This window comes from Lipomyces chichibuensis (assembly GCF_038497645.1).
Source record: "Lipomyces chichibuensis strain CBS 12929 unplaced genomic scaffold V1513scaffold_40, whole genome shotgun sequence".
In the NCBI taxonomy this organism is placed as follows: Eukaryota; Fungi; Ascomycota; class Lipomycetes; order Lipomycetales; family Lipomycetaceae; genus Lipomyces; species Lipomyces chichibuensis.
Genome location: NW_027117492.1, coordinates 56,171 through 77,588, shown reverse-complemented (window position 1 = coordinate 77,588; position 21,418 = coordinate 56,171). Strand labels below are relative to the sequence as shown.

The window sequence follows — 21,418 nt, the reverse complement described above, 5'->3', positions numbered from 1 at the left end:
GTTCTATTAATCGATAGCAACGGCACGGGAGTTGCGAAACCCCGAAATGCCGATAAGCTTGCCCTAATTTTTCCGGCAAGGCTTTCCCGGACCACCCAACAACCTCCATTCGGGTCAGCCAATAGTTATAGCAAAATTAATGGACACAATACTGACCTCCATCGGGAATCAGCAAGATTCGGGATGGTGTCGGCTTTAGGCAGTGCCGAAAGTCTTCACTATCTGCCCATTTCAGGAATGACTCGATGAGCATAAACTATCTGACGAGAAATGCTGCGCTATTGCCTTCCTTAAAGGAGCCACGTTCTAATGTGCCTGGCGCGTCTGTTCCGGCTCGAGGATACAGCAGCTAGCAATGCCGACAAAGACGAACACGTCAGAACTGGACAATGCACTCATCGACTTGCCGTCGTCATTGGACGTGTCCTCCAATGAGAAAGGCTTCGTGGTCGTCGACGAGAAAGTCACGTCGTCATCAACCTCGGCCTCGACTGATCTCGAAGCTCAAACCAAAGCAGGGCCAGCACAATGGGAACCGCCAGATCTAGAAGATCCGAATCTCGTCACTTGGGAAGGACCGGAGGATCCAGCAAATCCGATGAACTTCAAGTTCAGCAAAAAACTACGGATTCTTATCACTGTCTCCAGTCTCACATTTATCGTGTTAGTCCCCGTCTTCATTTACAATCAATTAATATATCGCTCTAACCTTACAGTCCACTTGCATCATCTATGTTCGCGCCCGGTGTGCCCAGCCTGATGAAGGATTTTAATAATTCAAATTCCATGCTTGCGTCTTTCGTCGTATCGATTTACGTCCTGGGCTTCGCAATCGGTCCTCTCGTCGTCGCACCTCTCTCCGAAATGTATGGTCGGTCAATCGTGTACAAGGTCTCGACTTTCATGTTTACGGTCTTCACCATCGGCGCAGGCGAGTGCAATAATCTCGTTTCGATGTTTGTCCTCCGGCTCCTGGCCGGTCTTATCGGCAGCACTTCAATCGCCCTGGGAGGCGGAACGGTCGCAGATGTCATCCCCGTTGAGAAGCGTGGGAAATACATGTCCCTGTACATCCTCGGCCCAGTCGCTGGCCCGGCCGTAGGCCCGGTGGTAGGCGGCGTCCTGTCGGCCGTCTCCTGGCGCTGGGTCTTCAGGGTCATTGGCATTTTATCCGGTGTCATGACTATAGTCGTATTTTTCTTTCTCCCCGAAACATACAGTCCGTACCTATTACACGTCAAAGCGAACCGTCTCCGCAAAGAAACAGGCAACGAGAAACTTCACACGGCGTATGAAGACAGGCTGTCTGGTCCGGTAACACTATTCATGAAGAACATCATTCGTCCCTGCAAACTTCTTATTTTGAGCCCGATTGTGTTAATCATGTCGATATATTCCGCGATAGCTTACGGACAGTTATACCTCCTCTTCACGACCTTTACAGAGGTATTTGAAAAACAATATGGGTTCTCCACCGACGTCGTGGGATTATCATATCTCGGTCTCGCACTCGGAAGTCTTGTCTCGTTATTTATTATCATCAGATATTCAGACCGAATTCTCCTTAAAATGGCAGCAAAATCCGGCGAGAAAAAGCCTGAATATAGGCTTCCGCTCCTATTAATCTTGACGCCGCTGGATATTGTTGGATTATTGATCTACGGATGGACAGTGCACTACGCAGTCCACTGGATCGTCCCGCTAATCGGAACATTCATCCTCGGCATCGGTATTTTAGCCACGTTCTCGCCAACGGTATCGTATCTAGTGGACGCGTATACTATCTACGCCGCATCAGCGTCTTCAGCTTCGGCAATGCTGCGAAGTCTAGGAGGCGCCGTACTCCCACTGGCAGGCCCCAAAATGTACGCTGCATTAGGCTACGGGTGGGGAAATACTTTGTTGGCGTTCATCATGTTGGCTATTACTCCTTTGCCGTTGCTGATGTATTACAAGGGAGAGTCACTGCGAAAACGCTTTAATCCGAAGTTAGATTGAATTGTTTTGTTCGCGTTTTGCATTACAAAGTGTGGCTGAGATCATCTAGACTGTTGCATGCTCATTGTTTGTATAATAAGTTATGGAATCAAAAGAATAACCTCATCACGACCACGCAACCATATTTATTGGCAATAGTCATAAGGTCCATAAATATATCCCTACAAAACTCAAATGTTACAATACCTTTACATTGTACCACTAAAACAAACCCCTCAGCATCCACTATAAAGGCACCAAAGGATATTACGGTTCTTTCATTTAGTGCGATCCAGGACCTCGGGAAACTTTGTCCAACACGCTCTCGTACGCGACCTCGCTGAAGTCAGTCCCTTGGATCTCCGCGGCTATGCCGTTGAGCGAGCGACGGATCGCGTCTTTTGAGGACGCGTACATCATCTTGCTCTGTTCCTCGTTAGTCAGCTGTACTTGCAGCAAACTCATGACTATGAAGACTTACTCGAACGGGTGCGCCATCAGGCGACCAAGTAAAGAAGCAGATCTTAGAGCTTCAAATCCAAATCAGCCTCCATCCAACATCACTTCCACACAACTCAGACAAATCTTACCGCTTGCCCTCATTCCCGGGCAACTCATACTGAAAATCGTAAACAGCATATCGACAGTCATTCTCCGGCAACTTGGCGATAAACTCATCATATGAGGAGTCCGACGACTTATCAGCAACCACGATCTCGGTCTTGCTGTCGTTCAATGCGAAAATGATAAATTTTACTGTCTTGCCGAGTTTGAGCTCCTGGAACGCAGTCTGGCAATCGTTGTTGACAGCGACACTATTGAAGCTAGATTAGCTTGTGCATCTTGCCGGGAGATTGTGACTTTGGGATATTTGCAGTCTGATATTAGATCTTAATTGATATAACATACCCTGAACGAGACTACAAACAGTTAGCAAAATGTGGACAGATTCGACAATAATCGCAAGCTCGTATGATTGATATCGAGAAAGACCAACCCCGAAACCGCTTGATCCAAACCCTTCGCTCATCAATTCCATTCAAATACTCATGAATCCAGTAAATCCATATGAATGACGGCTGAATTAGAATCAACCATATCAATCACAGCCCATCGTACAGCAGGGCGCACGCCTACTACCTTGGACCGCCCAGAGTCACAAACGCAACGCTCGCAATTCCAGTCCATAAATAAATATAAATCTAACTCACCATTGCAACTGATTATAATAATGCAACGTAGAAAGATGGATGAAGATATGCGAAGTCTGCGATGAAACGAAACGTGATTTCCGTTGAGACGTTTGAAAAGGGCGCGAGGCTAGGAGCATGACGACAGCAGTCCCAGGGCGGTAGAGATAGCATGCAGTGTAAACGTCGGGTCGAGTGGTAATTTATGCGGTATACGCGGCGCAGTTTGGCGGTTACGGCGCATTTGCAGCTGCCCAGAATGATAGGCCCTGGTCGGCCTAAGAACAGCATCGGATACTGCAATACGGCTGTTATTTTTTGATTGTATAATGACTCGTTAATTTATTCATGTCGGTAATCCCGTGGTTCAGCGTTTAACATTACGTTGGCAATTGTATCCGCCGAAAGCGCCAAGGATATTCCACTGGCCTTCATTATTACAATCTACCAATCTAACTATATCGTACCATACCAGTGAATACTACTATTCCCATTTCAACGCCCCTTGTACTAACTGCCGTAACTTCCTATAATAGCACACAGACGCGTACTTCCATCCAACAATACCCAGAATTACCAACAAACCCTGCATCATGACGGAATCACCTAATACAACCAAAAACGTACATTTTGATAAAACTGTATGGTCAGCACTATAACCTACCAGGAGATACATGATATTACATACTCAATTCGAACGTAACAGGCCTCGGTGAGTCCATGAGCTCCTTGATATGCGTGAAATAATATGCCGAGTACTTAATATACGCGTACATCACGTTCCCATCGCTCTCCGCAACGTAGAGTTCGTCAGTCGGATCCAATTTCGATGCCTTGACGACTCCGACTTTCAAGTCCAGCGGATTCTAAGTTGTTAGCTTGGCCCGTATTCAACTATTTCTAATGAGGGATGGACATACATTTGCGGGCCAACAGACTCGAAATTCATAAAACGACCCCTTTTTCAAATCAGTCAAAAGATACCACTCCTCCGTCGCATACTTCGACTCATTTGGTGCGAATTTTGGCTGTACGGTCTTTATTATCGATGGCTTTGAAAGTGCCAGAGGTGTCACTGACGATGAGAGGGCCTCATCTGTGTACGTGCTGAATGGTGCAAAGAACCGGACTTGCTCGATGTTGGCGTAGACGTGCGATATGAACAGTAGCAGTACAACTGGTATTAGGCTGATGTACATTTTTTGCTGATAAAACTTGGAGTTAGGAGTTTTGCTTTTCTCGACTGTTTGATCGATGATATTCAAAACACGTGCACGTCATGCTCCAGTCTTGCTTGTTACCCCTGAACGAACGCTGACCGGCCTCTCTCTACGATTCACTTCCATACATTTCGGCAGACAAGATCTTATACCGGAAAAAATGGCAACAGTAGACGAAGATACTTTTTGTAAAGCATTCCTACAGTTACTATCTAATCAGCATCTACATTACCCCGATGACTATGCTGTTGATCCAAAGCTCCTTGGCGCAAGGCCCGGCTTGGTATTTCACTCCACTTCTCGCTGCAAAAACGAAACACTAACGAGATGAAATATAGGTGTTATTCCCACATATGCGGCTCCCAAAGGCAAAGAAACTAAAGTCAGAAACGACATCGACCCCAGCTGTGTCGTTAACAATAAAGTCTCTTCGCCCGCCACATTTCTCGATTTCGGTCGATGCTGCATCTAACGACATTATCCTTTCCATCAAGACTAAAGTCGCCGAGGAGACGCGACTACCAATCTCTGCTTTGAAGTTCCTGGCCAAGGGGAAAGTGTTGCCGGATACGCGAACCGTGGGGGAGATAGTGGATGATCAGGGAAAGGCTACAATAATGGTTATGGTTGCCGCTGGTGCCACGCCTACGCCTTCGGCAGTCGCCGAGGAGATTAAGACGGAGGAGATGGAAGTTGACGATGACGTTACCGATGCTGTGTGGACAATGATCGAGGCGACTGTGGTCGGCAACTTAGGAGAGGTGAAGGGCCAAAAAGTCATGGACAGGATAAAGAGGGGTTATGAATTGACTAAGTAATCTTTCTTTGTACAACAGAATCGCCGAATATAGCTTGAGAATATACAAGTAACCTACTAATATTCCGTCGCCAAAATCTTCTTCTGTTTATCAATCAATTTATCGTATTCTGAAATCTTAGCTTGCTTTACCCTAATATCCTCGGCCAAGTACTTCATCCGTTCCGAAATATCAACGGACTTGCATGCTACGATCTTGGACAACTTTGCTAATTCCTCTTCATTCTTGGAAATCGACGCGATGAGAAGACCAGATATAACTGTCAAGTTCGATATCTCCAGTGACGCAGCTAAGCCTTTGTCGTTCAGCAGTCTCTGACACGCAGCTCTGTAGATCGGACGACCAGCTTTAATTTTGTATGGTCGTCCATCCTTCTCCAGAACTGTGATCAACTCCGCGTGCTCTAGCGCGGCGATGACATCCTTTGCATTCTTGAACAGTGGGTTGAGGAGTAGCTCGTTATAGCGTATCTGCTGTAGTTAGCTTTCCATCTACCGGTGTACAAGGAATTGGCTTACATCTTCGTCCTTGGCTAATGACTTTACGATAGTCCATGCTTGCTCCGAAGTCCAGGATTTATCATTACCCGAGCGCAAAAAACGTTTGATAATCTCCGAAGCACTCTGCCGAATCATATCGTCGGCAGCGTCTAAGTCAGTCAGTTACAAATCTTCATGTCCTAAAATACCGAAAGTTCATACTTCTATTGTTTTCGCCCATCGTGATACGACGAACAAGAGTAAGCAGATCGGTCATTCGCCCGCCCAGCGGCTTGAGCGCTTCGTCAAGGTCCTTCAGCGTCGATTCAGGAACATTTTCTTCACTCTCGCCCGTGACAGCTAAAATCTGACTCAACACAAACTTCCTCGCCAATTCAGGTGTCGCATCCCCGACAGTAATGGTGTTGAATACCTGCGTAGATATAGCTTCTTGGAGCACCTTCGCATATCCAACATCATCAGTTATAAAAACAACGTGGGCAACCTTCGACATAACCAAAACCGAAGCCCATTCGGCCAATGCACGATATATTGACTCGTTCTTATCTGCACGATGAAGGTAATGCTCAATCACAATCACCGGTCTCGCATTGGGATTGGTCTCGTAGCAGTCGTCGTCGACGGCGCCACTTCCATTGGAGGATTTCATAGTCTTTTTATGGTTCTCGATCGCGATCTCCTTAATTGCTGTTGCGGCGTTTTCGAGCATGTTTTTGAATTGAGAGTCGACTGATTCAGAGAAGCCGGCCTTTTGGCCGATGACACCTTGGACGATCAGATCTACAAAGGCTGAAATGTTGTTCATCCAAGGGAAGACGGGAAAGTACCCGAGCTGGGTCGAGACTTCCTTGATAAACGCCGCATCGGACCGTGTCTCCGTAATCTTCTGGGAATCGATAAACAAAGTACTATCACTATTAGCTTCACTGAATCGTTGCGTAGCAAAAATGGTCATACTATGGATGGTCTTTGACAGCATGATCCCGAACCAGCTCGACCTTACCACTGCCTCTCGGTCCCTGTACAACAATAAACGTTTCTGGGGTCTCATTCAACAGTGTCTTTAACTGCTCAATAATGCCCCTACGATCCGAAAATCCAATCTGCAAATCTGACTGCTCCTTTTTCAACAACGTGAACCGTCCAAAACTTCCCGTAGTGAGGATAACGTCGATAGTCGACATGGTCGTCGTGCGGATCCATTTCACGATGGGATTGTTTGACAACGAAAATCGTTTTGTAATTTTCTGCTTAATGAACCATGTCCGGATCGGATCGAAGACAATGACGGTCAGACCGGCTAGAAGGGCCGCAAGGGCCGGGATGACGATACGCGGATGATTAAAAAGCCAGTTGCGGAAAATATGCTTCTGAATAGTGGGCTCATAATGAATATGCAACTTTGTGCCATTCTTCGTGATAATACCATGCAAACATGTTCTTGCTATCGCAGCTCCACGAACAGCAACAAACTGGATTGTCGCGTATCTCGGCAAGTCCTTTGATGCGGGTGAAAGCGGAGCAATATCCCGAATAAGCCCATACCGTCTAAAATAATAGTAAAGCGTCTCTTGGTCTACATCGGGTCCTTCAAACTCCACACGAAGCCGACTGGAAGGAAACCGATGGAGATCTTCAATCCATGGCACACCCTTGATTATAAACGACTTAATCGGGCGAAAAGGGTTAAACCATGGTCTGATTGGATGTTCCTGCAGATACGCGTGCATTTGGGCTTCAATCTCGTCGTCCATAATTTGTCCCTGTGTTTTTCGAAACTTGACGATCACGCCGCCGTCTTTGGAGCGGGGTATAATATGCTCGATTTCAATCGGGAGATCGGGCGGGATTGCTTTGTCTTTGATAAACTGTAGCGTCGAGGTTGTTTTTTGTCGGAGGATGAAGCGGGTTACGATGTGTTGAATATCCCACAAGTTATACTTCAATGGCGATAAGTCTACTTCACTCAGCTCTGAATCACAGAGATCTTAAGAAAACTTACTGTCAAAATACAACAATCCTTCGTCACCGGAGGTATCTATAAGCCCCGTACTTTCGACAGTGTTCTCATACGGAACAACTACGTGTCGTCGGCAGGGAACCTGATGGATTAGATCCGGCACATGCCTTCCTGGTGTCCGTAAGCAGGTGATTATGGCTGGCGCCGCGGTAAACGATCGTCTATAGACCGCATACATTCTGGTAACTGTATCTAACAATCAAAAGACAGTTATTCGCGTAGAGTTGGCGGATAATAGGTGCCTGCTTTGCAGATTAGTGACTTGTATGTAGCAATAGATGAGCCGCATGCTTGTCAGCACTAATCTATTACTCTCGAATACGTCATCGACGCGAAGTGGAACGTGTGCTCGACATGAGAATACAGTATATGGCTTAACGGGAATCAGACATACTTACCAAGACTATTTCCAGACTAAATCCAGATATTTATCGGTCATCTATAACGTTATTATACGTAACGAAATTAAAAATTGTATGAAATTTATTAATGCTATATTTGCGAAGACAATAAACAAAATTATACTGTCCTTCCGAGCCAATGCTATGTCTTCAGTTTTCCATCTATGCGATACCAAATATTGTCAATTTTTTATATCCACGTAATACCAAATATTACAGCATCCTTCCTGATACATTCAGTGTTTAAAGATACTGGAAACAATGCAAAATCTACCTCCAGTTTTATAACATGCCCAAAACCCCAGACCTTAGCCACATACAAGAAAATATACATAGAATTAAAACAAAAATGCCCCAAAAAAAAACACCAACACCAAATGACTTAAGCAGTCGCCTCCTGCTGAGCCACCTTCTTGGCAGCCAAGAACTTTGCGAATTTGGAGGTCTCGTGAATCCCGCACTCGGTCTTTGCCTTTCCTTTCCATCTGCCCGCACGCTCGTCCTCGCCTTCGCCGACGGGAGCAGTCGAGTGCCAGTCGCCGACGGATCGGTATCCCCGATCGAGGAGTACGTTGTAAGGGACGTCGTTGGACTTCATGTATTCATGCACATCCTTGAAAGACCAGTTGGCAAGCGGGTTAATCTTGATCAATCCTGTGTACTCCTCGACTTCGATGATATCAAGATCGCCGCGCTTGCCACCCTGGGATTTCCTCCGGCCAGTAAGAGTGGCGCGGACGCCGAGTTCCTCGTATGCTCGCTGGATAGGCTCGACCTTGACAAGAAAGTCGTAACTGGCCTCGTCGGTCTCCCATAGACGCTCACCGTATAATCTGTTGAAATCCTCGACGGTATCGCAGTTTTCAGGCTTGTAGATGTGCAAGGCAGCAGACGCATAGCGCTTCTTCAGACGGTCGACGAGGTTGAGAGTTTCGTTGAAGTGATGGAGCGTGTCAACAAAAATGAGCTCAATGGGATGTGCGACAGCGTACTGTGGCTGCAACTTGGATATCATATCAATCGTCACCAATCCTGTCAGGCCGAACGCAGTGGACTGATACAGACGCGGGAAAGTAAGGATGGCCCATTGTAGGATTTGCTGTGGCTCAAGATTCTGGAGCTGAGAGTTGATGAACTTGACGTGGGACGGTGTCAGTGTGATTTTGGAGTCTTGCTGAGCATTCTGAGTGACTGTCGCTGGTTGTTGGACTGCGACTGCGACCGGTGCCATTTTTCTTGAAATATGTTGTTTGGTGGTATAAGAGCTTTGAATTGAAATGTTACAATATTGGTGATAGCCGTGGTAGATATGGAGGAGAGAGGTTAGCCAAGGACAAGGAGAGACTGCCTACGCAATTACAAAGCAACCCTTTCATTCCTAGTGACCCGCCTTTCTAAGCTGCGCTGCTGCGCTTCCGCATCTCTCCAAATTTTTCCAGAGATAACGGTGAGAAGCAAATGACAAAAGACGTTCTCGAGTCGTGTTATGCACCAAAATCACGCCATTTAGACTAGGCCAGGAATAGCAACTTATATACCACATAGAGCACCTTACTAACTATATTTGTAGTAGTGTGATTGAGACAGACGCTCGGATAATTGCGCCATCGCGTGCGGCTCACGCTAAACTAAGTCAGGCTTAAATTTTTGCAACTCCTGAACTCTGTTTCGACTGGTTGACGGAGTTAACGTTCTTTGAAAATGCATTTTCGAAGATTATGAAGGGTCTTGTGTCCATGTTGTTTCTTTTCCTTTGAAGGATCTAATCAATGAAAAATAGCATTATTTGTCGCTAGACAAATCATGAGTACAGTAGCCATAGATCAGCAAATGCAATATTCCAAACCAAGTCTCCATTTGTCTATCATACACCTCTACCGCTATATATGATTCAAATCTATCACAATGCCTTAATATATCCCTTCTCTGCCAAATAATCCACTATAATTTGCACCGCCTCCTCCACGGAGGTCGTATCTGAATGCAAGTGAATCTCCGGATTGATAGGCTCCTCATACGGTGCAGAAATGCCTGTAAACTCCGGAATCAGTCCCGCGCGGGCTTTCTTGTACAAACCCTTGGGGTCCCTCTGCTCGGCGACCTCGACAGGGACATCGACGTAGACTTCAATAAAAGGGATGTTATCCTTGTCGTGCAGGGCCCGGGCTTGGTCGCGGTCGGCACGGTAGGGCGAGATAAACGAGGTGATTGAGATTGTCGTGCTGTCGGCGAAGAGTTTGCTGACTTCTGCTATGCGGCGAATGTTTTCGTTCCGGTCTTTTTCAGAGAAGCCGAGATCCTTGTTCAGCCCGAATCGAATGTTATCGCCTGGTCAAAATCGTTAGAAGAGGCCGACCACGTCATACTCGCAATAATGGGACTAACCATCAAGTCTATAGGCAGCGAGACTGTTGTGGAGAAGATGCTGCTCCAGAGCAGTAGCAATTGTACTGATTTCATTAGCACAAAATCTTCTAGACTAGAATACAGCAAGCATATAATACACACCTCTTGCCGGACGCAGACAGGCCGGTCAACCAGATAGTTAATCCACCCTGTCCTCTGAACTTTGACCGCTCGTCATGAGTAAGACCCGGGTGCCAAGTGATATTAGTAGCCATTGAGTACTTGCTGCGACTTTCGGGCTAAAGGCACCTGAATGAGGAAGAGACAAGCGAAAAGAGAACAGAGGAAACGTGGAGAAGATGGATAGATAAGAGAGGGTCGAGGCCCAGGAGCGGTGTTACACAAATTTTATGGTGTAAAAGCGTTAGGTGCGAGGACACTGACTTTGGTCCGAGAACAACAAAAACTGAACTCCCGCGCCGCACCGCAAATTCAGACCATGTAGTAGAATATATCATTCCGAGATTATCAGATCGAATTCTTGTGACCGAGCTTTCAAGTGAAATGTTGGGAACTATTGTAGGGAGAAGAAAAAGGTGTCTGGCTAGGGTCTAACGTTCTTATATCATAATGGCCAATATTGTCACCGTCCCATTACGTTCCGGGCTCATTTCATAGTTACATAAATCAACTCATTATATACTTTTATGAGCGCATCTTAATTAATACCTGCAATAAACAACCTTTATATACCATTAATGCATCTAATTTCCAAAGAAGCCCTGGCTCTCCAACAATAGCACGATCTGATGAACAATAGTTCGAACTGAGGTTGTCGAGAAGTCGACAACGAGGTCTGCATCGGCAGGAACCTCATATGGATCATCAACACCAGTGAACCCCTTGATCTCACCATTACGCGCGCGGGCATAGACGCCCTTTCTGTCGTTCTTCTCCGCGTGCTCGAGCGGTGTTGCGACATGGACTAGGAAGAAAGTGCCGGCCTGGGAAACGGTTTCGCGCGCGTGTTTGCGGGAGACGTCGAACGGCGCGATCGGCGCGGCAATGACGGCGGCACCGGCACGCGTGAGTTCAGCGGCAACGAATGCAATGCGCTGGATATTCTTGTGTCTGTCTGAGCGGGAGAAGCCAAGTTCGGAAGAAAGCTCGGAGCGGACAGTTTCGCCGAGGAGAAGCGACACCGAGCGACCGCCTTGTTGGTTAAGAGTGACTTGGAGTGCGCGGGCAATGGCGTCCTTGCCTGAGTTGTGGTAGCCGGTTAGGAATATCGTGAAGCCCTGGGACACTCGTGGTGGGTGTGACTCTCGGAGAACCTTGACAACTTCAGGATACGAGAACCATTCGGGGATCGGAAGACCCAGACGCAGACGTTTCCGAAGCTCGGTACCGGAGATGTCAAGGGTCTTGGTGCCTGCGGGGACCTCGTCTATGGGAGAGTACTCATCGGCGTCAGGAAGGTACGTCATCATCTGGAACGGGACGACTTCGATACCAAGTTCGTCCTTGTACTTCTCGACCAAAAACTGGGCGTCATACGGACCGTAGAAATCAACGCCCTTGGAGTTCTTGCCGGGACCAGCGTGGTCACGACCGACAATGAAATGAGAGGCACCAAAGTTCTTGCGGATGATCGCATGCCAGACTGCCTCTCTGTCACCGCCCATTCTCATCGCAAGTGGAAGAAGAGATAGGAGTGCCATTCCGTTGGGGTATCGCGGGAGAAGAGCCTGGTAGACACGGACACGGGTGAAGTGGTCGATATCACCGGGTTTGGTAAGACCAACAACTGGGTGGATGAGCACATTTGCCTGTCGTGATCGGGCGGCACGGACCGTCAACTCTCTGTGCGCGCGATGCATGGGGTTTCGGGTCTGGAAAGCAACAACTCGGTTCCAGCCGAGCTTGTTGAACTCAGCGCGAAGCTCGGCAGGAGTGTGTCGGAGACCGGAGTAGTCGTAGTGGTTCGGTCGGTTGAGAGCCTGGACTTTACCGCCGACGTAGAACTCCTTCACAGTTTTGAACAGGTATTTGACAGCAGGGTGCTCAGGGTCACCGCGGAAGACCTTGACAGCCTCCTCGTCCTTGTTTGGCTTGTAAACATCCTCAACTATTTCCGTTAGCATCCGCTGGTTTCCAATGACAATAATGTTCGGCCATACCTGTGATGATAGCAAGCGGGCTCTCGTCACGGAAATCTCTGAGGACGATTCTCTTGCCAGGTGCAATACCAATAGTCTTGATCTCCTCCTCACTGACATCCAAGTTGATTGGCATGGAGAATAATGTGCCGTCTGCAAGGCGCAAGTCATTAACGACACTTGTATCTCGTTAGTCCAAAATGGGGTACAGTAATCCAAGTCGTAAAAACGCACCCATTGTAGTCCTTCTCGTTCAGGAAACCATCCAAGGGCGAGAAGCCACCAGACAGGATAAGCTCCAAGTCGCAAAGCTGGCGTTCAGTGAGCGAGAGGTCAGAGAGGCTCTCTGCCTCAGCGAGAAGCTCGGACCGGATGGACAGGTCTCGCGCAAAGAGGTCCTTAAGGACGCCGCCGTGAGGTGCGTTGGCCATTGTTATAAGGAATTAGTGAAAGAACGAGTGAAGGCGGGAGATGAGAGAGTACAACAAAAAGAGAGAATGGACCAGGGGATAAAAAAATGTTGTTGACGGAGGTTCCATGTGCTCCAGGGCGGCGAAGTCGAACCGCTAGGCCGCGCCGACCTTTAGCTTCGGTCCCTCATCGCTGTCGGAACTCCATATTCTATCGTAATAATAATGCGCTGGCACCTTACGTATTGCACCAAATTATACTCATATTACGTGTTTGATGCCAAAATCATACAAACTACCGGGGAACTCTGAACTCTTCACTCAGGCAAGAACATCGATCAATACATTACAGTCAATAGCTACCAGAAATTGGCCACAACCGAATTACTTTTCCTCTAAGCTTTCCCATCAAAGAAATCCCAAACTTATGCCTACTCTATTCCTTGTCGTAGCGGACAACAAAAATTTCATCAACGTTGTATTATATGTAGATTTACTCCTAAACCTGGCCTAGCGAGGTGAACCCCTGCATTTCGCACTCCTTTAAAGTTCAGATCAAAACTGCCAAATACTTTCTCTCTAACGTTCGCCATTCCAATTGTATCTACTTCTTTATTTCAGTCTGTGGAGTCTTCACAATAAAATTGAAAGTGCTCTGTCTTCCCGATAGAGTAGTACTCTACAATTGGCCTGGTCATCAAACCACAAACAAAAAAAAAAGCCACAGCGGGCAGATATTACAAATGTTGCAGTAAGTTCAACTAGCTCGCGATGATGCAATTTTGGTGGCGCGAATTTTGAAAATATCATCTTTTCAAAATCGAATTTTTTAGGAACGAGAAAATCCGCGTTGTGTTTTTGGGATAGACGTGCGGCTCAGCATGCGGCTGATATTTACAGAACAATCCCCTTCGTAACAATGGTATAACGTGATCGGAAAGAGAGCGGTTCACAAAAATCAGCTGAAAGATTGATTTTCAGTACAGTAATCCACAGTAACATTATATCAGTATAATAAATACAAATAAATATTCTCTATTCCCTTTACATGTATGCGACGTATGTCCGGTCTGGTTGCAACGGCTGCATCGTCTCGGCGTACGGGTTTCTTCTACGGCTCTCCCGCTTTCGTTCCCAATGTGTGAAGTAGTATGAGCCACATGGTAATACACATTACCATATACGGTATCATATCATACGGGTTTCATATGATATGATACGAGTTGGGACGAACCCGTATGATATGATAAGATATGGCCTCTGCTCATAGACCATATATGACCATATATGAAGCTGTACCACCGTTAGCACGGTAGCTTTTGCTGACAGTGCTCTCGATATGTCCGCAACACCTGATGAGTAGCGATTGAAGTGTTTGTTGGCTTTCTTTTTTTTTTGGCTTTCTTTCCTGGTTTTAGCCTTTCTGCCTTTGCCCTTATTTCGTGCTTGTTTGGGGGCGGCTTGGTGTTCGCAAGAATAGAAATATTGGAAAACATGTACAATGACGAAAGACCAATTGAAGAACAGAGAGAGCTTACAGCAATCCGACGCAACTGTAACAGGTATGTGATAGTTCGGACCCTAAATAAGAAACTCAGATTACGTGATTCATTTGGCCACATATTTACCATATATTATCATATGATATCAGTCACATATGACACGGGTTTGGACAAACTCGTATGATATACGCATTGGTTTGACAAAATGAAGTCGTATATGGTAGGGATCGGCACGAATAGACTGATAACGGATATATCCGTGGATATCCGTCGTGGATACGGATACGGATGTGGATACGGAAAAGACAAGCGGATACCGCTGACTACGGCCTGTTTTTGGAGTCACGGTGTCTGAATTGCCGTCATCTATCAAGCACTTCCTCACGTGACAGTTTTAGACTAGGTTCCCCTTACCGCAGCCGCAGATACCCTAATTGCCACACACATAGTCCACTATCCCTTCTCTCTTGTCGCCTTTCGGTTTAGTGTTTTGTCCCTCTCCGCCGTCCAGTGGTTAGAGCTGTCAGAGTTTGGACTTTCTTCACGTTGTGTCTCCGGTAGTGGCCTAGTCGGTCGACTTAGCTTTTGTTCTCTCCGTCTTCATCAGAGGTGGCTTCTCCTCCACGTCGTGTATCGGGCAGATGAGATCATTTTCCGCTATTCTTTCCAGAAAGCATTTCTAAAAAATTCCTATGATAATTCGGATAAGTAGTATTGAGGTCACAGTCGGCGCGAGTCTCAGGGATGTTGAACATAGGCAGTTGCAATTGTTTTTGCTTTCGTGCTAAGGCGCGCCTCGTTTTCGTGAATTGTTCCTGCTTTTTGGTTTTCTTTCCTTATTTCTTCCGATGATGTTAATATAGCACATTTGAGGTTTGCGCTCATGACTGAGCAAAGGCTTATGATCGCGTGATCTATCCGTGGATATACCTATACGGATACGGATATGGATATGGAAAATTAGGCCTGGATATTATCCGTGCCGATCCCTACGTAGTTGAAGCCATTGTCGGCTAAGGTCGTTTGTAATTCAGGCGTTTGTACTCACAGCTATCGATTAATCCTGTGGTATGTCGCGAAACCAGGGCGATTGGAATACCTGCCCCTGAAGATCATCATAGGTGGTGAGTCCATCGACGAGGAATTACAAGGCGCAGTAAAGTAGCAATAACCCTGACCCACCCCACAATATTCAACTTTTTCCCACATGGTTCCTGCATCGTCATCGCAAACGTTGGTTGGGAACTTTACTTGCATGACTTCTCACTTTACCGCACATTTAACAGTAAATTTCTTGTCAGCACATCCTTATTTATTAGCGTCGTATCACTTTAGCTAGATAGCTCAGCTTATGTTTATATGCGTCAACTGTCCATAGTCCCTGGCTGAATGCTATCACTGAGACGTGTGATAGAGATCAGGGTAATTCATCTTTACATTCTTTGCTAATAATCGACAATGCCTAATCCAAATGTAGCAGACATTCAACCAGTCGATCTGCCATTCGTGGGAGAAATAAGCAAGTGCAATTTCAGCCGCTCTATCCTATCAGTCAATAGCCAGATCGCGTCCATCCAAGATCCGGATCGACACTAGCCGCAATGGTCCGTCTACTCAACGTCTACACGATATCAGCATTCGTGGCACTTGGCGGAGTATTGTACGGATTCGATGTCTCGTCAATATCCGGCATCGTTGATACAGATCAATACAAGAACTTCTACAATAATCCGCTGGGGACAAGACAGGGCTTAATAACGAGTGCAATGGCAGCGGGTTCGATCGTCGGTGCCTTGTCGTCTAGTGTTCTCGGTGACCAGTGAGTGCCGCCACCATTCTAAGCAAACGGGGAGAGCTAACTTATGGCAGATTATCGCGCAAGGTTACTATACAGATTGGCGCTGTCTTCTGGTGTATCGGCGCTGCCCTGCAGTCTGCGTCTAATGGCGTTGCCATGTTAATTACTGGACGCGCAATAGCCGGTATTTGTGTTGGGCTGACATCAGCGCTTGTGCCCGTCTACCAGTCAGAAATCGCACCACGTAAGATTCGTGGACGCGTCGTATCATTTCAAAGCATCGCCATTACCTGTGGCATGGCCTTGCAGTATTTTATTGAGTACGGTTGCTCGTTCATAGATTCTACAGCATCATTCCGTATACCATGGGCTATCCAAGCCGTCCCTGGCATTATATTATTTACCGGCCTCTTCTGGTTCCCTCGCTCGCCGAGATGGCTCGCGAGCAAGGATCAATGGGAGGAGGCCCTGACGGTACTCGCGTTCCTGCGCACGACGAAAAAGGACATCAACGATCCGCACGTACTAGCAGAGTACAGAGAGATCGAAGACCAAATCAAGTCCGAGCGCGAAATAGACTCCAGCTTGCTCCGCGAGCTGGTTTCAAAAAAGATGCGCAGACGGGTTTTGCTCGCCATGGCGATTCAGCTGCTGGGGCAGCTGTCCGGCGCGAACTTACTGAATTATTATATCGTCTATCTGTTTCAGTCCGCAAGTGTACCGAACCCGAGGCTCGCGGCGTCGTTCCAATACCTTATCAAACTTCTAATGACGATGACAGCCGTCCTGAGAGCGGATAAATGGGGTCGCCGTCCGATCCTCCTTGTCGGCGCGGTTACCATGGGCACCTGGTTCTTCGTCATTGGTGGGCTGTTCATGCGGTATGGCGAACCGAACCCCATACTGAATCAACCCTACACCTGGGTAGTCATTAGCCAACCCGCCGTGACCCGCTCGATCCAAGCCTTCTGCTACCTTGCGACTGCCACCTACTCGGCTTCGTGGGGCCCGATAGCCTGGGTATACCCTCCGGAAGTTGTTCCCCTCCGTATCCGCTCAATATCGGTGTCGCTTGCGCTTGCTACACATTGGATCACCAATTACGCACTGGGTTTCGGCATTCCGCCTTTACTCCGCTCTATCAGGTGGCGTCTGTTCTTCGTGTTCGGGTCCTTCAATTTCGTTGCGGCCATTACTGTTTGGTTCACTGCGCCGGAGACCAAGCTGCGCACGCTAGAAGAAATGGACGAGGTATTCGAGCACGGAAAGCCGCTTTGGAACTCATTTTCGAGCTTTCGAGAATCGAACAGTCTCGACATGCTGGCACGCGATATCGAGATGGGAACTACTGTCGTGCACAACGCATCCTACGGTCATGCTGCAGATGGGAGGCTGTCGGGCAAACTCGAATAAGTGTAGTAGCCAGTGTGGTTCATGGGTACTGCTATCAAGCTTGCTTAGAAGCCCGACGGCAGTTCATCACGACGTGACCCTATCCGATATCAGACTCGGCTGCGGAGGCATAGTCTGTAGGACGCATAGGGCTGCAAAGAAGAAAACCTCCGCAATAGCAAGCGAGCATATTATTGCATTTGAGATATTCCCTGTAGGATTGCAATGGAGTTTTCTAGCCGTGTATCATATGGTGCCAACTTCCTAGTTTTGGTGTCAAGAACCTTAACTAGGTTTACGCTATTCCATAATAGGTCTAGTGGAAACCCTTTATAAGGTGCAGTAGTTGACGATGGACAAATTCATACTTGCTGATTTATGCGATATGTTTCTGACCCATAGAGTGATACTTCACGGTCGCAGTAATAAAATTCGTCTACAATATGATCGATTATTTATAATTTATTCATTATTCAACTTTGCAATTTTCAAAGCAAACGGCGACCATTAACTGCCGTTGACAATATTTTCGCGTCAGATAGCGCGTGATCGTCGCGCGGATCACGATGTACATGCCCCTTTCATGGTCTCAATCCACTTCCATAGTTGACAGCCCGAGACATAGTCCGTTCACTGCTCTCACTGGTGGAATTGCCTAAGGTAGTTCGATCTACGCAAATACTGTAGTAGTTGGTGTTTCCTGCCGTCTGAGCAAATTTTAATCATGTGCGTGCTTCTCAATTTGACAAATCATTGGAACTGCTGCAAAGTTGCATTGAGCAGCACTCATTATTATTTTCATTCCAACTGAATGAGTATGTCGTAGAAAAGGCAAACTATATTAGCCGGAGGAAGTCAGATCGACTTCAGATATCCCGTAATCCGATATCAGCATTACTAGAGAGCGGCTTATGGAATTTATTGTTTCCTCCACTGTCTTTTGGGACCTAAATATAGTTGCCAAAAATTGAACTTTTTCCTGCCCACTTGGCAAATTCTATTGCCATATAAAACACTCATCTTAAGGGCACATGCAACGTCTTTATCGCTTGCCAGCAATGCATGCTGTCGCCAGATCTTCTCGGACTCAAGTTTCTAGCTCTAATGAAGTCGTTTTGAAACAGGCCTTACTACGGTGAGGTATAGCTTGACAGCCATCAGCCAATGTCCGTGTCGGCTGCCGTTATTTGGAGCCTGCTCTTCCTGTGTCGGCTGCCCAGTATCTGGTGGTAACATGACATGCAATGATGACAGCTCATAGCGATTCCCAGGCGTACAATAATTAGCTCATCCTGATTGCGGTCATAATTTGTTCTCAGTTGGCTTATCGCAAATGCCTCAGATTGGCGCTGGGACCACACGATAATGAGCCGCACGAGAGACGTACGTTATCGGGGTTTGAACACCGCTTGGCGGTTGTTATGCCTACGAATATGAAGAACCGATAGAGCCTTTGGATAGGTCTATACCGATTTTAAATAGTTCTAACCTGAAACTGCTTAGACTAGTGAATTTAGTTGACGCTGAATTATGTGCCTCAGAATGTGTATTGATACCAAAATTCCATAGACCGATGCGGCCTGCATCAAGGACCGTAATGTGTAGATAATTCAATTGAACTTTGCTTTTAATCTATCTTCCGCAGGTCAAAGTGACGTCGCCATTACAGAAATGCCAACAAATAGTTTCTCGAGAAACAATCCTTTTACCGGAAGCAGCGTACAGCAGCAGCAAATAGCAGCTGCGCCAAATGCTTTTGTGGAGCAGCAGATCGATACTGAGCAGGGCATACCAAATATAGACGGTCCGCCACCAGCATATGTTCCCGCCTGGCATAACGCAAAGGGACTTAGAGGCCAATATACCGCCGGCATACGAGCCCGTTCGAGACAGATCTACTTATAGGGAGAATGTGCCGCTCCAGGACCTGCGACCTGTCGACGGACATCATCCGATGGCAACCGCAATATCGGCTGGTAACGATGATACGACCTTGCTCGACTCTTCCAGGCCACAGTCGACGACGAATAAAGGAATAGGATATGTGCTATTTGTGTTTTTCGCCATCGGTGCAATTTGTTCTATATTTGGTATGATACCGCTCTTCGTATCGGTGTCTCAATAAACAAACGACGGTACGGAATGTTTTGTCGGTAGAGTTCAGTTATTATGATAATACATCGTGACGACCGCCAGTTTCTGGGTTACATAAATCGGATGCTATTATATTAAAAGACTGTATATGACATCATATAACTCCGACGCAAGTCAAGAGTCTGGAGTTTTGACGACAGATAAGCAGCAGCTAATGAATTTGTTGCCTTTGGATGGCGTATGTGGCCTTCTACTTCTATTGTGATATATGCGATATACATTGAAGCAACAATATCCGAGTACTAAGCGATGCCTTACAAGGGGAGTATACAATTGATTTCAAACTCATACCAACGTAGCTCCCTTGTTAATATCCAGACGAAACGGTGTGCGCGAATTGACCCATCTCATCTCATCCACATCACCTCACCCAACTAATATACAATTCGTATTCCACGATGGCTTAGCTTAACAATTTGATTCGACATCCCTCATGAATGGCGGCACAGCGGCACGCCATCGCTGAACAACGTGCAATTTGGACGGAGTCAAGTAGGGATGGAGAGCAAGGGACAAGTCGTCTGCGTGATTGCGTAAAGCTCCTGTTCTAGGGTCAACTGGTCTTGGGGGATGAGGAGTCGGTGGGCGAGGCGGCCATGGCTTTGGATCGCTGTACTCTCTGCCCGGGATCTCGACGTCGTCGTTGTAGCGGAGGTTCTGCATAGTTGATTTTAAGTCGAACAATTAGTCGAGAGAATTGGGGATATATAATGGATAGCAAGAATAACCAGCGAAAGAGGAGAGTGTTCCAATTGCAGACACATTGCAGACAAACAGACAGTTATATTTCTGATGCGGTTGAGCTAGTGATAGCCAGAGAATGCGGGGGGCGAGTCCGCAAAACCACACTATGGATGGAGCGTGAAGTCGCACGAACCACACTAAGATTAACCCCCCATAACGAGCTCACGTTTCCATTTGTCAGTTGTTAACTTATTATGAGTGTGCCAGCTCAATTAATTTGTTCCTTATCGTAGAGAAATATCCTAATATTGGATTTTAATCAAATTCTTTGAATGAGGCTTGGATATTAAAAATACTTAGCAATGAAATTACACGTGTCGGCAATGGAGTTTATCGCAGTGCGTTACACGTGTAACAGAATGATTGACAAAGCCTTTCACAGGGGAATCATTAATTATTATCCTGTCAAAGCCATAGCTTGTTTGTCTCCAGATTGACAGTTGGCCCTATAATCGGGCAAGAACCTCAACAATTTTGCAAAAATCTTTAAATAAGAAAGAAAAAAAAAAAAGAAGGGCTCAACCGGGAATTGAACCCGGGACCTCTCGCAAATCGACTTAAGGTGTTACGCCCTAAGCGAGAATTATACCACTAAACCATCGAGCCAATCTTAGTCACGGTCGCAATCGAGGCTCCCAACTCGTACGGTTATTGCTGACTAAGCGATGACCAATGTATAGATTTCGCTATTAACTAACCTAATTCTACTAAATTTATTTAAAATTCATTTCAGATTATCTCGAGCCTAAGCGCTAGAACTGCGAAATTGGTTTGAATATTTAAGCTC

The 21,418-nt window shown here is 46.6% G+C and overlaps 8 protein-coding genes and 1 non-coding gene across 9 annotated transcripts; 3 read left to right on the top strand and 6 right to left on the bottom strand.

Annotated features, from left to right (window-relative positions):
- Nucleotides 1-131: 131 nt before the first annotated feature.
- V1513DRAFT_466366 (major facilitator superfamily domain-containing protein) lies at nt 132-2,104 on the top strand. The gene is made up of 2 exons (XM_066900073.1): nt 132-663; nt 717-2,104. The coding sequence occupies exons 1-2, from the start codon at nt 356-358 to the stop codon at nt 1,996-1,998; spliced, it is 1,590 nt and encodes a 529-aa protein (XP_066751514.1). The 5' UTR covers nt 132-355; the 3' UTR covers nt 1,999-2,104.
- A 155-nt stretch (nt 2,105-2,259) lies between these two features.
- On the bottom strand, nt 2,260-4,366 carry V1513DRAFT_384116 (uncharacterized protein; the record flags this gene model as incomplete). The annotated part of the gene is made up of 6 exons (XM_066895162.1): nt 2,260-2,403; nt 2,459-2,507; nt 2,568-2,792; nt 3,719-3,806; nt 3,856-4,033; nt 4,088-4,366. The coding sequence occupies 6 exons, from the start codon at nt 4,364-4,366 to the stop codon at nt 2,260-2,262; spliced, it is 963 nt and encodes a 320-aa protein (XP_066751513.1).
- Nucleotides 4,367-4,438: 72 nt separating this feature from the next.
- V1513DRAFT_404643 (uncharacterized protein) lies at nt 4,439-5,299 on the top strand. The gene is made up of 2 exons (XM_066895590.1): nt 4,439-4,670; nt 4,726-5,299. Exons 1-2 carry the CDS (start codon nt 4,548-4,550, stop codon nt 5,203-5,205), a joined length of 603 nt encoding a protein of 200 aa, XP_066751512.1. The 5' UTR covers nt 4,439-4,547; the 3' UTR covers nt 5,206-5,299.
- On the bottom strand, nt 5,165-8,074 carry V1513DRAFT_404638 (RNA12 protein-domain-containing protein). The gene is made up of 5 exons (XM_066895589.1): nt 7,708-8,074; nt 6,663-7,662; nt 5,907-6,613; nt 5,724-5,854; nt 5,165-5,675 (listed from the first exon to the last, which is right to left on the bottom strand). Exons 1-5 carry the CDS (start codon nt 7,901-7,903, stop codon nt 5,262-5,264), a joined length of 2,448 nt encoding a protein of 815 aa, XP_066751511.1. The 5' UTR covers nt 7,904-8,074; the 3' UTR covers nt 5,165-5,261.
- Nucleotides 8,075-8,190: 116 nt separating this feature from the next.
- On the bottom strand, nt 8,191-9,563 carry V1513DRAFT_451400 (Phosphoadenosine phosphosulfate reductase family-domain-containing protein). The gene has a single exon (XM_066898957.1). The coding sequence runs from the start codon at nt 9,355-9,357 to the stop codon at nt 8,509-8,511; it is 849 nt and encodes a 282-aa protein (XP_066751510.1). The 5' UTR covers nt 9,358-9,563; the 3' UTR covers nt 8,191-8,508.
- Nucleotides 9,564-9,861: 298 nt separating this feature from the next.
- Nucleotides 9,862-11,101, bottom strand: V1513DRAFT_451397 (Adenylylsulfate kinase-domain-containing protein). Its single transcript, XM_066898956.1, has 3 exons — nt 10,635-11,101; nt 10,512-10,576; nt 9,862-10,454 (listed from the first exon to the last, which is right to left on the bottom strand). Exons 1-3 carry the CDS (start codon nt 10,745-10,747, stop codon nt 10,027-10,029), a joined length of 606 nt encoding a protein of 201 aa, XP_066751509.1. The 5' UTR covers nt 10,748-11,101; the 3' UTR covers nt 9,862-10,026.
- On the bottom strand, nt 10,992-13,368 carry V1513DRAFT_224477 (uncharacterized protein). Its single transcript, XM_066894402.1, has 3 exons — nt 12,866-13,368; nt 12,653-12,810; nt 10,992-12,600 (listed from the first exon to the last, which is right to left on the bottom strand). The coding sequence occupies exons 1-3, from the start codon at nt 13,060-13,062 to the stop codon at nt 11,237-11,239; spliced, it is 1,719 nt and encodes a 572-aa protein (XP_066751508.1). The 5' UTR covers nt 13,063-13,368; the 3' UTR covers nt 10,992-11,236.
- A 2,417-nt stretch (nt 13,369-15,785) lies between these two features.
- V1513DRAFT_486744 (general substrate transporter) lies at nt 15,786-18,198 on the top strand. Its single transcript, XM_066900506.1, has 3 exons — nt 15,786-15,965; nt 16,021-16,362; nt 16,413-18,198. The coding sequence occupies exons 2-3, from the start codon at nt 16,145-16,147 to the stop codon at nt 17,752-17,754; spliced, it is 1,560 nt and encodes a 519-aa protein (XP_066751507.1). The 5' UTR covers nt 15,786-15,965; nt 16,021-16,144; the 3' UTR covers nt 17,755-18,198.
- A 2,947-nt stretch (nt 18,199-21,145) lies between these two features.
- On the bottom strand, nt 21,146-21,237 carry V1513DRAFT_t85. The gene has a single exon. It is a non-coding gene; the product is annotated as a tRNA-Pro (tRNA).
- Nucleotides 21,238-21,418: the final 181 nt, after the last annotated feature.